The 14,232-nt window shown below is 50.3% G+C and overlaps 1 protein-coding gene across 1 annotated transcript in view; it reads right to left on the minus strand.

The window, feature by feature from the left end:
• LOC133090700 (rho guanine nucleotide exchange factor 18-like) overlaps window positions 1–13,965 on the minus strand; it is a 28,387-nt gene extending 14,422 nt beyond the window's left edge. Inside the window, exons 1-4 of the mRNA XM_061189061.1 lie at window positions 13,905–13,965; window positions 13,412–13,519; window positions 4,751–4,903; window positions 3,769–3,841 (exon numbers count right to left, since the gene is read on the minus strand). Of these exons, the coding sequence (XP_061045044.1) occupies window positions 3,769–3,841; window positions 4,751–4,903; window positions 13,412–13,519; window positions 13,905–13,965 (395 nt within the window). The remainder of the gene's footprint in view (window positions 1–3,768; window positions 3,842–4,750; window positions 4,904–13,411; window positions 13,520–13,904) is intronic.
• Between the last annotated feature and the right edge of the window lie 267 nt (window positions 13,966–14,232).

Raw genomic sequence — 14,232 nt, forward strand, 5'->3', positions numbered from 1 at the left:
TCAATCCCTGGTTGGGGAACTAAGATCCCACAAGCCGCACAGCACAGCAAAAAAAAAAAAAAAAAGAAGGAATGGAGTTCTGACACCTGCTATACCATGAATGAACCTTAAAGACATGATGTGACATCACAGATGTCAGTCACAAAAGACCACATGTTATGTGATTCCATTTATATGAAATGTTCAGAATAGGTGAATCCATAGAGGCAGAAAGTAGATTAGTGATTGTCTAAGGCTGGGGAGAAACGGGAAACTTTGGGGTATGACTAAAGGATACAGATTTCTTTTGGGGGTGATGAAAATGTTCTAAAATTGATTGTGGTGATGGTTGCACAACACAGGGCTTGTGGGATCTTAGTTCCCTGACCAGGGATTGAACCCGGACCTGGCAGTGAAAGCGAAAGCACCAAGTCCTAACCACTGAACCGCCAGGGAATTCCCATCACTGCGAATATTCTAGAAACCATCACTACTTGCCCAGCTCCTCTCCCAACCTGACTGAGGGCCTCTGTTCTGCTGTCCTCATTCAACCTTGCATCTCCCGCGAGGCAGCTTCTATGACTCAGGGAAATGTAGAAACACAAGCAGGCTGTGAAGGACGAGAAAAGCCAGATGTGGGGTTGGGTCCTGGAGGCTGATGGGAGCTTGGAAGGGGAGGGGGAGCCGCCTGGAGGGGCCGCCCCATCCCTCAGCCAAGGCCCCAGGGGGTCTCAGGAGAGGATGCAGGGTCTGCCTGCTTTCCTGGGCAGGGACCTCACAGAGGCCTGGGGCCTCCCGCAGCCTGTAGAGGCCAAAGGTAGAACCTTATGCCTTGCATCTGTGACCCTAAAAGTCCGGGATCCAAAGGCTAAAGGTGAAAGGCCAGGGCTGAGTTTATTCTTTGCATGGAAGCTTCTGACCCAGGAACAGGCCGAGCTTGATCCTGATGACAGACTCCGTTCTGATCCCAGTGTCACATGCTGAGCCTCAAACTTTGTGTCACAGACTGAGCCCCTAACCCAGTGTCATAGACTGAACCTCAACCTGGTGTCACTGACTGAGCCCTGACTTTGGTGTCATGTACTGACTCCTGATCCTGGTGTCATGGACTGAGCCCTGATCCTGGTGTCATGGACTGAGCCCTGATCCTGGTGTCATAGACTGAGTTCCCATCCTAGAGCCACAATCTGAACCCCAACCCTCATCATGTGCTGAACCCTGACCCCAGGTACAGACTGAGCCTTAGTTCTGGTGACAGATTATCTCCTCCAAGCTCCAGACTTTGTCTCCAGTGGCCTCTGCCTTTGTCTCCAGTGGTGACTGCCTGATATTCCCACCCGCACTCCAATCTCAAGCTGTCAAGGCCAAACTCCTTGTTTTCCTTCCTCCTTCTGTGTCCCCATATCAGTGTGACTGCACCGTCTTCCCAGTGACCCTGCCAGAGACCCGGAGATGAGCCTTGCCTCCTCACTACCCCTCAGGACACCAAGCCCTGTCAATTTCACCTCCAAGACATTTCTCTACTCCATCCTCTTTTCTTTTTGTCTCTGCTACTATCTTAATGTCAGCCTACATTATACGTCTTTCTACACAACCACAACTCTTGTTGGGATTTTCCTGCACAAACAATTGCCAACCACAATTGGCTTCTTCTGTCCCAGTAGCTGGTATGTCTTCTTGGCATGACATTTCAGAGAGTCACCCCCCTTCCTCTGGCCCTCACCCCGAGACTCCCCTTAGAACGACATTCGAGCCCTTTTCAGTCTACCCTCTCAACTCACCCCACACACCTGAGCCCCTAACTCACTATTCTCCTGTGTGCCTCTGTGCTGTTCCCACCACCTTTTTCCACTCTTCCTGCCTTGGCAACCAAGGACTTTCTCTGATCCTCTGCAGACCGTCTTAGCCAGAGGACTTTGGATTCGTCTGCACCCCTTTTCTACTCCCTGTTGTACTTTAACTGGCTTACTTGTTCGCTTCTAGACCAGGAGTTTCACAGGCCAAATCTGACTCAACACCTGATTTTGTAAATAAAGTTTTAGTAGCACACGGCCACACCCATTCGTGTACGTATTGTCTGACTGCTTTCATGCTACAACTGCAGAGTTCAGTAGTTGTATCAGAGACCATATGACCTGCAAATCTGAAGACACTTACTCTCTGGCCTTTTACAGAAAAAGTTTGCTGTCCTCCACTCCAGATTTTGAGGTAAGTTCTGTATCCAACCCACTTTTACACCCCCAAGTCCCAAGTGGTAAAATCTTATGTGTGTTGATCAGTTCCAATATGCCTTGCCTTGTGCTAAGCCTGTCATGTTCTTTGCATTCTTCTATCCTCACAACAACCCTCTGAGTCCCTACATTATGGAAGGGGAAACTGAGGCTCAGAGAGATGTACTGACTCATCCAAGGTCATACTAGACTGGCAAGAGGCAGAGTTGGGATGTGAACCCAGGTATTTCTTGCTCCAAAGCAAGGGCTCACAACCACACAGCTATCCTGTGGTGAGCAGATGAATGGAGAGATGGGTGAATATATGGTTGGATGGAAGCGTGGATGGTTGGATGGATGAATGAATGAATTGTTGAATAGATGGATGGGTGGTTGGATGAATGGATGTTTAGATGAGTGGATGGTTAAATAAATGGACGGATGGGTGGTTAGATGGAGGGATGGATGCATCGATGTGTGGATGGATAGTTGGCTGGCTGGCTGGTTGGATGGATGGATGAGTAGATATTTAGATGGATGAATAGTAGGGTGGTTAGATGGATGGATGGTTAGATGGATGGATGGGTGGATGGATGGATGCATGGATATGTGGATGCATGGATGGATAGTTGACTGTCTGTCTGGTTGAACGGATGAATGGGTAGGTGGTTGGATGGATGGATGAGTAGATGGTTAGATGGACGAATGGATGTATGTATGTGTGGATGCAGGGATGGATGAATGGGTGGAGAGTTGGGATAAGTGGTGTGTCAGTGTCCAGTGGCAGTGATGCATTACATTCAGGAGATGGTATTCTGAGGGGATGAGGAGGGGAGAAACGTAGATAGAAAGAGGCAGAATTGTGGCAGAGAAACCAGGCAAGAACAAAACCAAGCTGAGACACAGAATGCACACATTATATATACACTTATTATGTACTAGGGAATGAGTGAAAAAGTATGGCCGAAATGGGTAATTGAGCAACTGAGGGGAAGGGCCAGTGGGGATCTGCCCCAGGGAACTTCCTGCAGGTCCCAACCCCACTTCCATAGTCTTGTCTGCCTCTCCAAATCCACTCCATTATTTTCCCAGGAGGTCCCATCTGGTGCCCAGACAGCCAGTTACAGAGCTTAAGAAGGGCACAGAAAGGCAAAAGAATGGAAGGACTCGGTTAGGAAGTCCCTCTCTGCTCCCCACCCCCATGCTTCTCGCTAAGGAGCCGCCTATCAGCCTGTATTCGAGTTCTAGGCAGCCTCTTCCAACAGCAGCCCCTGCAGCATCAGCCATAAAAGGGTTGAAGAGTTACCACTGGTTCCCACAGCTCACTCCCCAACCTGTCGGCCTATAAGTCACAGCTTCAACCTTCCCGGGCAGGGAGACAGGGTGCGCTGGGCGGCCAAGAGTGGGTAGACCTTCATAAGGATCTGGGTCCCAGGTGGGATCCGTGGCTGATACCCTAATTCTCTAACATTACCGTCCACTGGTGGATTTAAAAACCCTCCCCAAGCCCTCCAGCTGCCCACACTGGTAGCTTTGTTCACTGGTCAGAACACACCACAGAGGTAGCCTTGAGACAGACCTGGTTCCAAATCCTGGCTCCTTCAGCTTGTACTCGCTGTGTGACCCTGAGATCATCACTCCTCCGTTCTGAGCTGAACCTCACAAGGGCTCAAAAACTGGCAGCAATCTCCACCGTTATGACTGCTCTTCTGTTGCATCTCCGTCCACACGCCACCGTCTCCCTCCCCAGCCCCAGCCTCCAGGTCCCCCGATATTCTCGATATTCCAGGCTCCTCCAGCACAGTGCCTGGCACACGACAGGTCCTCAACCAGAGTGTATGTAATGAACAAGCTAATGAATCTTCTTATTGACTGCTCTCCTGCATGGAAACTCATTCATGAACAAGTATTCGGCTTATGCAGGGGGTACGGGGGGCTCCTATCACACTATCCCCCATGCCCCATGGCCTTGGACACCATCTGGCTATCTTCCAGGACTAAACTCCTGCCGAGATTTAAGAAATGCCTTTTTGCAAAAGCAATTCACCCAGACCTTGGGGAATATGATACAAGGGTCTCTCCAGCCCCCACGTAGTAAACTGAAGTCCTGGGACCCAGGGGAACTACCAGCCAATGTGTATGTGTGTGTGTGTTCTAGGGAGGTGTCTACCAGAATTTCTGGAAGTCTCAAACCTCCTTCCTTTTGCTGCCTCTCTGAACCTCTGTCCTGCAGCCATCCGGGAACAAATAGCGTCAGGAGCCCCCAGGAAGCCACCAGGCTACCCCAGTTCTAGGATGGATTCTCCTTCTACAGATTTACCTCCCAAGACAAGTTCCTGGCTGAGCCTGGGGAGACGTTTCCTCTGAGACAAGAGGGACCCCACAAGTCTGTGATGTTCTGTTGGGGTCCCAGGGAACCAGAGATCATGAAATTTGGGGCTGGCTCGGGCAGACTCTGTGCCCCTGGGCTGAGGAAAGGCTTGGGGTGGGATGGTGGGCGGGCTGTCCAGGGAGCCCTGCCTGGGTGGCCGGTGCTCACTGCTCACTGCCTGCCCCCTTACCTCTCTTGAAGGCCCACCGCTTCAGCCAGAGCTTGGAGAGGGCCGGCCAGGAGTGGTTGAGTGCTGAGCTAGCCATGCGGGCCGTGTGTGCGAGCATGTGAGTGAACAGCGGATGACGAAGGCAATCGGCTGGGAATATCTGCCAGGACGGGGCTGCCAGCAAGAGGGGCGGAGACTGTCTGCAGGGGCTGCCAGATGCATCAGCTGATGGGAGCTTGGGGCTGGGGCGGGGGGGGGGGGCCCGGGGACTCCAGCCTTGGAGGAGGCCAAGTCCTTAGTACTACCCCCCACCTCCCCTGCCCTATAGGCTTTTCACCCTGGCTGGACAAGACATTCCCAGTAGGAGCTGAAGGGTGCAGTGAGGGGTCCTCAGAAAAGAAGTATAGACTGGGTCCTGAGGTGGACCTGGGTACGCATGAATGTCTGAGTGTTTGTGTGTGTGTGTGTGTCATTGTCTCTGTGCTTTTGACAGTGCATTTGTGTGTCAGCACAGAGTGTGTGTTTTCAAGTCTTGAGTGTCAACTTGTCTATGGGGGGGTGTATATAAGCATTTTAGGGTTTTTTTCCCAGTTTCATTGCGATATAATTGACATACAGCACCGTATAAGTTGAAGGTGTTACATATACGGTGATTACTACAGTAAGTTTAGTTAACTTCCATCATCTCATACAGATACCAAAAAAAAAAAAAAAGAGAAAATAATGTTTTGTTGTTGTTGTTCTGAGGCGAACTCTTAGGATTTACTGTCTTAGCAACTTTCAAACACACCATGCAGCAGTGGTAACTATAGTCACCATGCTGTACATTACATCCCCAGGACTTATTTATCTTATAACTGGAAGTTGGTACGTTTTGACCCTCTTCATCCAATTCCCCCACCCCCACCCCCACCCCCACCCCCTGCCTCTGATAACCACAAATCTGATCTCTTTTTCTATGAGTTTGGTGGTGGTGTTTTTTTTTTTTAATTTAATTAATTAATTAATTTGTTTATTTATTTTTGGCTGTGTTGGGTCTTCGTTGCTATGTGCGGGCTTTCTCTAGTTGTGGCGAGCGGGGGCTACTCTTTGCTGCGGTGCGTGGGCTTCTCATTGCGGTGGCTTCTCTTGTTGCGGAGCACGGGCTCTAGGTGTGCGGGCTTCAGTAGTTGCGGCGCATGGGCTCAGTAGTTGTGGCTCGTGGGCTCTAGAGCGCAGGCTCAGTAGTTGTGGCCCACGGGCTTGGTTGCTCCGCGGCATGTGGGATCGTCCCAGATCAGGGCTTGAACCCGTGTCCCCTGCATTGGCAGGTGGATTCTTAACCACTGAGCCACCAGGGAAGTCCCTGGTGGTGGTGTTTTTTTTTTAGATTCCACATGTAAATGAGATCACACAGTATTTGTCTTTCTCTGTCTGACTTATTTCACTTAGCATAATGCACTCAAAGTCTATCCACGTTGTTACAAATTGCAAGATTCCCTTCCTTTTTTTATGGCTGAATAGTATTATCCACGCAGTTTTAAAAATCTCTGTGTTCCTCTGTATGTGTGTGTGTGTGTGTGTGTGTGTGTCTGTATCTGAATGCCCATCAGTATCTGTGGGGTTGGATCTACATGACTCATCTGGGACTTGGGGAGATCTGCATCTGGTATTTGTGGGGGGGTTTTGTGTCTGCCTGGGTTTCTTTGTGTCTACTTTTGTGTCTTTATCTCTGTGTGCATTTGTGTGGGTGCCAGCCAGCGCCTGTCTGTACAAGTGCTGCCCCCTGGTGGTGGAAGCCTCCTTACTTGCATTTTCACTAATGTCTGAAAAATTCCTGGCTGTCCCTTCTCTCTTCAGTGACCTCTCAGCCTCCACCCTCCCTTCTCAAAGGGTTAGCCACAAGTCTGTCTTTACCTACACATACCTACTCGGCTCCATCATCCACTGAAGTCTTATTTCCATCCTCTCCAGTCTTCTAGCTCTCTCTGGGGCTAAATCTAATGGGCGCTTTTCAGTTTCACATTTACTGGACAAGTATGACCACTGTCTTCTTGAAATCCATTCCTCTCATGCCTTTTCTTCTTCTGTCTGTTCCTTCTCAGTCTCCCTTCCTGACTCGGCTCCTCTTCCTTTCTCTGCCTGACCTTTAAACTCTGTGTTCCCAGGGCTCTGTCCTTAGCCACTTCATGGTCTCCCCACTGGCCTTGGTGACCCCATCTGCACCTCTCTCATCACTTCCGCTATCCTATTATGAGTAGGTGGCCTTCAAATTTTTCACTCACAAAAAGACATAAAAACACACACTCTGTACACCAACACCACCCAATACACTTCCCAGTGCATGTAGACAATGGCAAACATACACACGCAAATAGTCAGACATATGCTCACACACACACAATTATACACAAACAGACAGATACATACATAGAAATCCAGATAACAGCTCAGGGAGATTTAAAAAATCACCTCCTCTGCTGTGCTCCAGGTTTTAATTCCTCATCTCCCACCACATACTTTTCCCTGGACAGACTACAAATGCCTCTTGGATCTTCCAGACCTTTGGGTGGAGAGCAGATATGAGAACTTCATGGAAATTAAAAGCAGTGAGAAGCCAGGAGGGACCTCCATCAAACTGATGGCAACAAAGACAGGGACCCAGGAGCCCAGAAACAGAGAAACACAGTGAGTCAAGCACAGTTAGCAATGGAGGCTTGATAAAAATCTTGTGTTAAAAATACAACAGGGGTTGGGCTTCCCTGGTGGTGCAGTGGTTGAGAGTCTGCCTGCCAATGCAGGGGACACGGGTTCGAGCCTGGTCTGGGAAGATCCCACATGCCGCGGAGCAACTGGGCCCGTGAGCCACAACTACTGAGCCTGCGCGTCTGGAGCCTGTGCTCCGCAACAAGAGAGGCTGCGATAGTGAGAGGCCCACGCACCGCGATGAAGAGTGGCCCCCGCTTGCCACAACTAGAGAAAGCCCTCGCACAGAAACGAAGACCCAACACAGCCATAAAAAAAAAAAAAAAAAATACAACAGGGATACCTATTTCTAATGATGGCAGGCTACCTTATTGCAGATTTACCTTTCCACCAGGGTAAATCCAGCTAAAAAAAGCTGGATAAAATCAGAAGAAAAGAAAAAACACCCTCAATTTGAAGGCGTTGGCAGCCAAGGTTTGAGGTGTCAGAATCCTAGAGAGGTGAGGTAGACATAATGCAATGCTGGGTTTATTTTTTCCTCACAAGCAAATTGTTGATATAAATGCAGTTCTTAAGTGGGAAACAGACCAGAAAGGGGCTGAGAAACTGAGTGTAGCTTCTGGCAGTCTTCTGGGGCTGGAGAAATAGACATTGGAAGTCAGGGCTCACAAAGAGGAGAGAGCTGGGGTCACCAAAGACTATACCCTAGGAGCAAGGGGAGACCAGAAATGGACCAACCTTCACCCAGACCAAAATCCAGCTTCAAGTCAGCTTAATCCCTGATTAGACTAAAGTCACCTGCCTTTACTTTCACTATCTGCCAGAAGCAAAAGTAAAACCTCTCTGGAGGGAAATAACACGGTGAAGAACCACCAATGATAGCTACAGTTTTTCATAAACAATATCAGGTATTCAATCAAAATTGAAGCACATCAGTAGATAGAATCTCGTGACCTAAAATCAGAAGAAAAACCGACAATAGCAACAGACCCACAGAAGATACTGATACTGCAGTGAAAAGTACAGGAGAATGTGGCGCAGGGATGGGTTGGTCTGGTGTAAAACATCACGGGGAAGGGATATTTCCAGGTATCCCCTCCATGGGCAGTATCAAGGGTACCCACTTAGTGGAAAGTTCTGATATACAGCCATCCCTTGGTACTTGCATGGGATTGGTTCCAGGACCTGCGGTGAATACCAAAATCCTCAGATGTTCAAGTCCCATAGCCGGTCCTCCGCATCTATGGATTCAACCAACCGCAGATCATAAACATAGCACATGATCCGCGGTTAATTGAATCCACAGATGCAGAACCTGTAGATACGGAGGGTGGACTATGTAGTGAGTAGAAGTGGGAGGTGCCTTCTACTGTGGTTAACCCCCCAATTTCTCTTATTTCACCAGGGCCAGAGTTGACCATGGTGTTGCTTGAGTACTAGCTTAGGAACCAGTGGTTCCCACCTTGAGCTGTCAAGCTGACTGTGATATTGTGGGGAGAGGAGGAAGGCTGGGTGGATTTGCATGGGTGGGAGTCATTGGAGGCAGAGGGCCAAGTGACCCTGAATGTCTCAGGTTAAAGTGTTCTGATTTTATTGTGTGTCTGTGCCAGAAGGAGGCCCTGATGGCATTTACCACTTGGATTACCTCCTCTAACCTGATGCTAGTTACTGTGAGTTGTAAATAGCCCCTTGGCCTGCCAAAGGGTGGTCTTCTGGTCCTGGATGGTAATAGTAGAAAGAGCTGGTGGAGAGTTTGAATGGAGGTGCAGGGTATGGATTATGTTCCATCTTGTTTTTTAAAGATTCTTTTTTTGATGCAGACAATCTTCTAATTTTTAAAAATTTTATTATTATTATTATTATTTTAGAATTTATTTTATTTATTTTTGGCTGCATTGGGTCTTCGTTGCCGCGTGCGGGCTTTCTCTAGTTGCGGCGAGCGAGGGCTACTCTTTATTGTGGTGCGTGGGCTTCTTATTGCGGTGGCTTCTCTTGTTGAGGAGCACGGGCTCTAGGTGTGCGGGCTTCCGTAGTTGTAGCACGCAGGCTCAGTAGTTGTGGCGCATGGGTTTAGCTGCTCTGCGGCATGCGGGATCTTCCCGGACCAAGGATCAAACCTGTGTCCTCTGCATTGGCAGGTGGACTGTTAACCACTGCGCCACCAGGGAAGTCCCCGGACCATTTTTTTAAAAAGTCTCTATTGAATTTGCTACAATATTGCTTCTGTTCTATGTTTTTGGCTTTTTGGCCATGAGGTATGTGGGATCTCAGCTCCTGACCAGGGAAAAGAATCCATACACCCCCTGCATTGGAAGGCGAAGTCTTAACCACTGGACCACCAGGGAAGTCCCAGAATGTGTTCCATCCTGATAGAAGTATCTACCGTCTTGGCAAGGATAACCTCCATATTGGTGAGGGCATCTACCATCTGGTGAGAGTCTCCGCCATTTTAGTGAGGTCTTTTACCATCTTGTTGATGGTGACTGCCATCTTGGTAAGGGTACCCTTGGTAAGGGTACTCTCTTGACACAAGAGTGTCCTGACCCCTAGAAAGGGCAGATTCCAGGGAAGCCTCCATGACAGTGTCCCATGAATCCATTAGTGAACCCAGCAGAGATTGGCTGAGGCAAGAAGAACCACCCAGCTGACCCAACAAATCATGAGCTAAACAATTGGATGAAGGCAGTCAAAACATACAAACTTCAGCTGTAAGATAAATCAGTACTACTAGGGATGTAATGTACAACATGATACATATAATGAACACTGTTGTATGTTATACATGAAAGCTGTCGAGAGAGTAAATCTTAAGCATTCTCATCACAAAAAAATTTTTTTCTATTTCTTTAACTTTGTATTTGTATGAGATGATGGATGGTCACTAAAAGTATTGTGAAAATCATTTCATAATGTATGTAACTCAAATCATTATGCTGTGCATCTTAAACATAGACAGGGCTGTATGTTAATTATGTCTCAATAAAACTGGAAGAAAAAAAATCATGAACTTGGGAGTTCCCTCGTGGCTTAGTGGTTAGGATTCCGGGCTTTCACTGCGGTGGCCCAGGCTTCAATCCCTGGTCGGGGAACTGAGATCCACAAGCTGCATGGCATGGCAAAAAACCCAAGAAACAAAAAAAAAAACCCATGAGCTAAATAAGGCGCTATTGTTTGAAGCTACTGTGTTTTGGGGGTGCAATGCAGGGTGCTCTGGTTATTCCCTGTTGCATAACCAATCACCCCCAAACCTAGTGGATTAAAACAGCAGCAATCATTTATTATTTCTCAAGGTTTCCATGGGACAGGAATTAGGAAGTAAGTGGCCTGACTGGGTGGTTTTGGTGTGGGGTCACCCATGAGATCTTAGCCAGACATGGGCTGGGGCTAGGCCATCAAGAAGGCATCTTTGGTCACACAGTTGGGAAAACTCAAAGAGCTGGGGTTCCATGGGCATCTCTTTTCATCTCTATGTGGTCTTTTCTCATAGTCTCTCCTGCATGTCATCCTCAGGGAAGCCAGATTTCTCACTTGGAGGCTCAGGGCTCCCAAGGAGAGAGAGAGAGGGAGAGAGAGGGAGAGAGAGAGAGAGAGAGAGAGAGAGAGAGAGAGAGAGAGAGAGAGAGAGCGAGCGCTATAGCCAGGTATAAGTGGCCTTGTCTTTTATGATCTCACATTGTTTCTGCTAGACTTTATTAGTTGAGGGACCCATGAAGGTCTGCCCAAGTCCAAGCACAAGGGACTCCACCTTGATTCCACCTCTTGATGTGGAGAGGCGAGATTCTGGAAGAGCATGTGGGCCTGGAGTCCATGTGGGCAGGTGTAGGGACAGGTTAAGATGATGGGCATTGGGAGGGGGTGCCAACTAGGGGGCCAGCTGTGTGGGTCATGCCAGCCTAAAGGCCAGGGATGAAGTAATAGCAACCCAAGCCAACATTTAACAAGAGCTTATGTTGTGCCAGGCACCAGTCCAAAGGTTTTACATCAATAGCTCATTTAGTCTTCTCAACCACTCTATGGTGGGATGATAGTAGTGACATTTCCATCACTCCCATTGTCCAGATGAGGAAACTGAGACACAAGGAGGGTAAGTAACAAACAGCTTAGACACAGCTTCTTCTCAAATCACCTCCATCCCCTCATTCAAGCAGAAATCAGCACCTTGTCCTGGATTCCCTCTTAGCCTGAACCCCATCTAGAGCCACCAAATGGTCCCCAAGTCCTGTCCTCGGTCCTCCTCCTGCATCTGTATCCTTCTTGCCCTGACCTGGTCCAGCCACCTTCATCTCCTGAGAGGGTCTCCCTACCCCCAGTATATCCCCTTCCATCCAGTTGCTTCTCCATGGGCGTGTGGTCCCAAGGGATCTTCTAAAATGAACCTCACTGCTGTGTTCCGATGCTTCTGTGGATGCTAAAAGCCCACCCCTCTTGAGGAAGAGCCCACCTCAAGCAGAGTCCAAGGAGATGGTTGCCATGATTTTTACAAGTCTACCCCACATACTTGATAGAGACTGAGACCCACCATTAGTCCCTCTTTCTAGGTGTGGCACAGAAAGTTTCTGAGGTTGCACACTTGTGGCATGGGCAGGAATTGCTCAGGGAAGCCAGGTTTTGGGACAGGGACAGAATAAGAGAGAACAGGCAAGGCTGACAATGTTTCAGGGCACCTACTGCATGCCAGGCACTGTGCCATGATTTCACATGCAAGGTCTACGACGACCCTTTTACAGAGGAGCAAACGGAAGCCCAGAGTGGTGAAGTCACTCGCATACAGCCACACAGAGGCAGGGGAGCAGGGACTTGAACCCACAACTGGCTGACACAGTCACCCTCTCATCCACAGCAGTACTGAGCGCTGGCAGGTGTCCAGCCCTGTGTCAGGGGCTGGGGGGCCAGGGCGCATGTGGGGAATGTCCCAGATTGGATACACTGATGGGTTTGCGGTTGCCATTCCACTGGTGCTTCAAGATCCAGTGAAAAGCCTGCCTCTGTCAGGAAGCCCTCCCACAGGGACTCACTTGCGGTGGTGGCCAGGGAGCTCAAAGGTGGCTGGTAGTAGGGACAGCATTCCCTTGGCTGTCACTGGTTGTCAAGCCCTTTCCTTAGAACCGCGGGTGGCCCAGCCAGTGGAATTCTCCGTGGAGAGTCCACTCTCTGAGTGCGGCCTTCAGGGCCTTCCCCGATGTGCCCCCTAGCCTAACCCCACCACCTCCATCGTCCCTGGCCCCAGCTGTCCAGTCCAATTCACCCCCTCCTGGCTGCTCCTGGGCCACCTTCCCTGACCCCAGAGTGCCTGAAACCCCCCTGATGGCCTTGTTGGCAACCAGGGCAGGGAGGAAGCAGCAGGCCTGGGTGTGCCCAGAAGGAACCACAGCCCTCCCCCCCCACCTCGCCCCACCCCAGGCAGCTGGGTGAGTGAGGCTCCCCTTGGTGGGCCACCGGGAGGGCTCCAACCAGGAGGGCTGCCCAGGTGGAGGGTCCTCCTTCTTGGATGACCTTGGAAGATGAGGGTGAGGCTCTCCTCGGGACTGGCTCTCAGACCTCAGTCTTAAGCGGGAATTTGTTTTGAATGTCAGACTCCCCAGCGCCACTCTTTGGGTTCTGTTTCAGGGAGGTCTGTGACCTCTCTCTTCACGCCAAATCTCTAGTTTAAGAAGCAAAGCATCCCTGGCGACTCTGCCACAGGGAGCCTAATCCACACCACCCCCCATTCATCCCCTGTCCCTTGTTCCCTGTGCAGACTTTGGCTACAAGGGGCTCCAGCTTTCTGTCTGGCTTTGTTGCCCATCATGGACCCCACCCCCCTGAGGTATAACTTCTTGCGACCACAGACTTTTGCAGAAGAACAAGCAGCCTCCCCCCACCCACTCGGGAAGTGGGCTGACCAGAAGGTGGACAGAAATTGTGGATGGTCTGTCTGCTGCCCCTCAGGCCTCCCCCGCAGACCCCTCTGTCCCCGTTGGTCCATCTGTCCCCCACTCCCCAGTGATGGTCACTTACCAGATGGAGCTTTGTCCTCGCTGCTGTGGGTATCCAGCTCGGCTACAAGCTCCTGCATCCCCCAGGACCCATGGCTAGGGCTTTGAGCCTGCCCGGGGAGGGGGGCATCTGTGGGCCAGAGCCCGGGGTAAACCGCAGGGTGACCCAACTCTGCCCTAACTTCCTCTTCCACAATTGCCGCCTGCCTGGCTGGTGCCTCCACTCCCAGCCGGGGGCTGAGGCAGGGGTCTGAGTACAGCACAGGACCGGGTTTTAGAAGAGGGAGCCCTCCTCTTTCGCTCAGACCTGTGCATGCAGGTGTCCTGAGGAGCTGGGGTAGGGGACGGGGGGGGACCTCAGCACCCTCGCCCCACCCAGACAACTTCCTGCGGAACCAACTGCCAAAGAGGTACGGGGTGCTGGGGCCTCACCCGAGCACGTGGGTACACGCACACAGATGCACGGGGACACACCAGTCACGTGTATCCAGGGGGACACAGGCACTCATGCACACCCATGAACATGCACTGGCATGTGGGCACATACAAGGTGACATGGGGCACATGGGTCCCCATGGTGTGTTGGTAAAGGGTTAACACCCACCTCTCTTGACCACAAAAAGAAAAAGAAAAAAAAAAAAAGAGCCATGATGTGAGCATTTGCAGATCCCTGTGGTATAAATACTCCCATCGTGGCTGATTTCAACTGCCAACCTGAGGTTGTTTGGTGTGGGGTTAGGAAGAGATGCTCAGACTTGCCTCCCGTACGCCGCTGGAGTGGGTACCCAGGCAAGTGGATTCTTGCGGAGAGACACGGGCCCCCAAGCTCACAGGTGCGTAGAT

The sequence above is a fragment of the Eubalaena glacialis genome, chromosome 4 (assembly GCF_028564815.1).
Source record: "Eubalaena glacialis isolate mEubGla1 chromosome 4, mEubGla1.1.hap2.+ XY, whole genome shotgun sequence".
In the NCBI taxonomy this organism is placed as follows: domain Eukaryota; kingdom Metazoa; phylum Chordata; class Mammalia; order Artiodactyla; family Balaenidae; genus Eubalaena; species Eubalaena glacialis.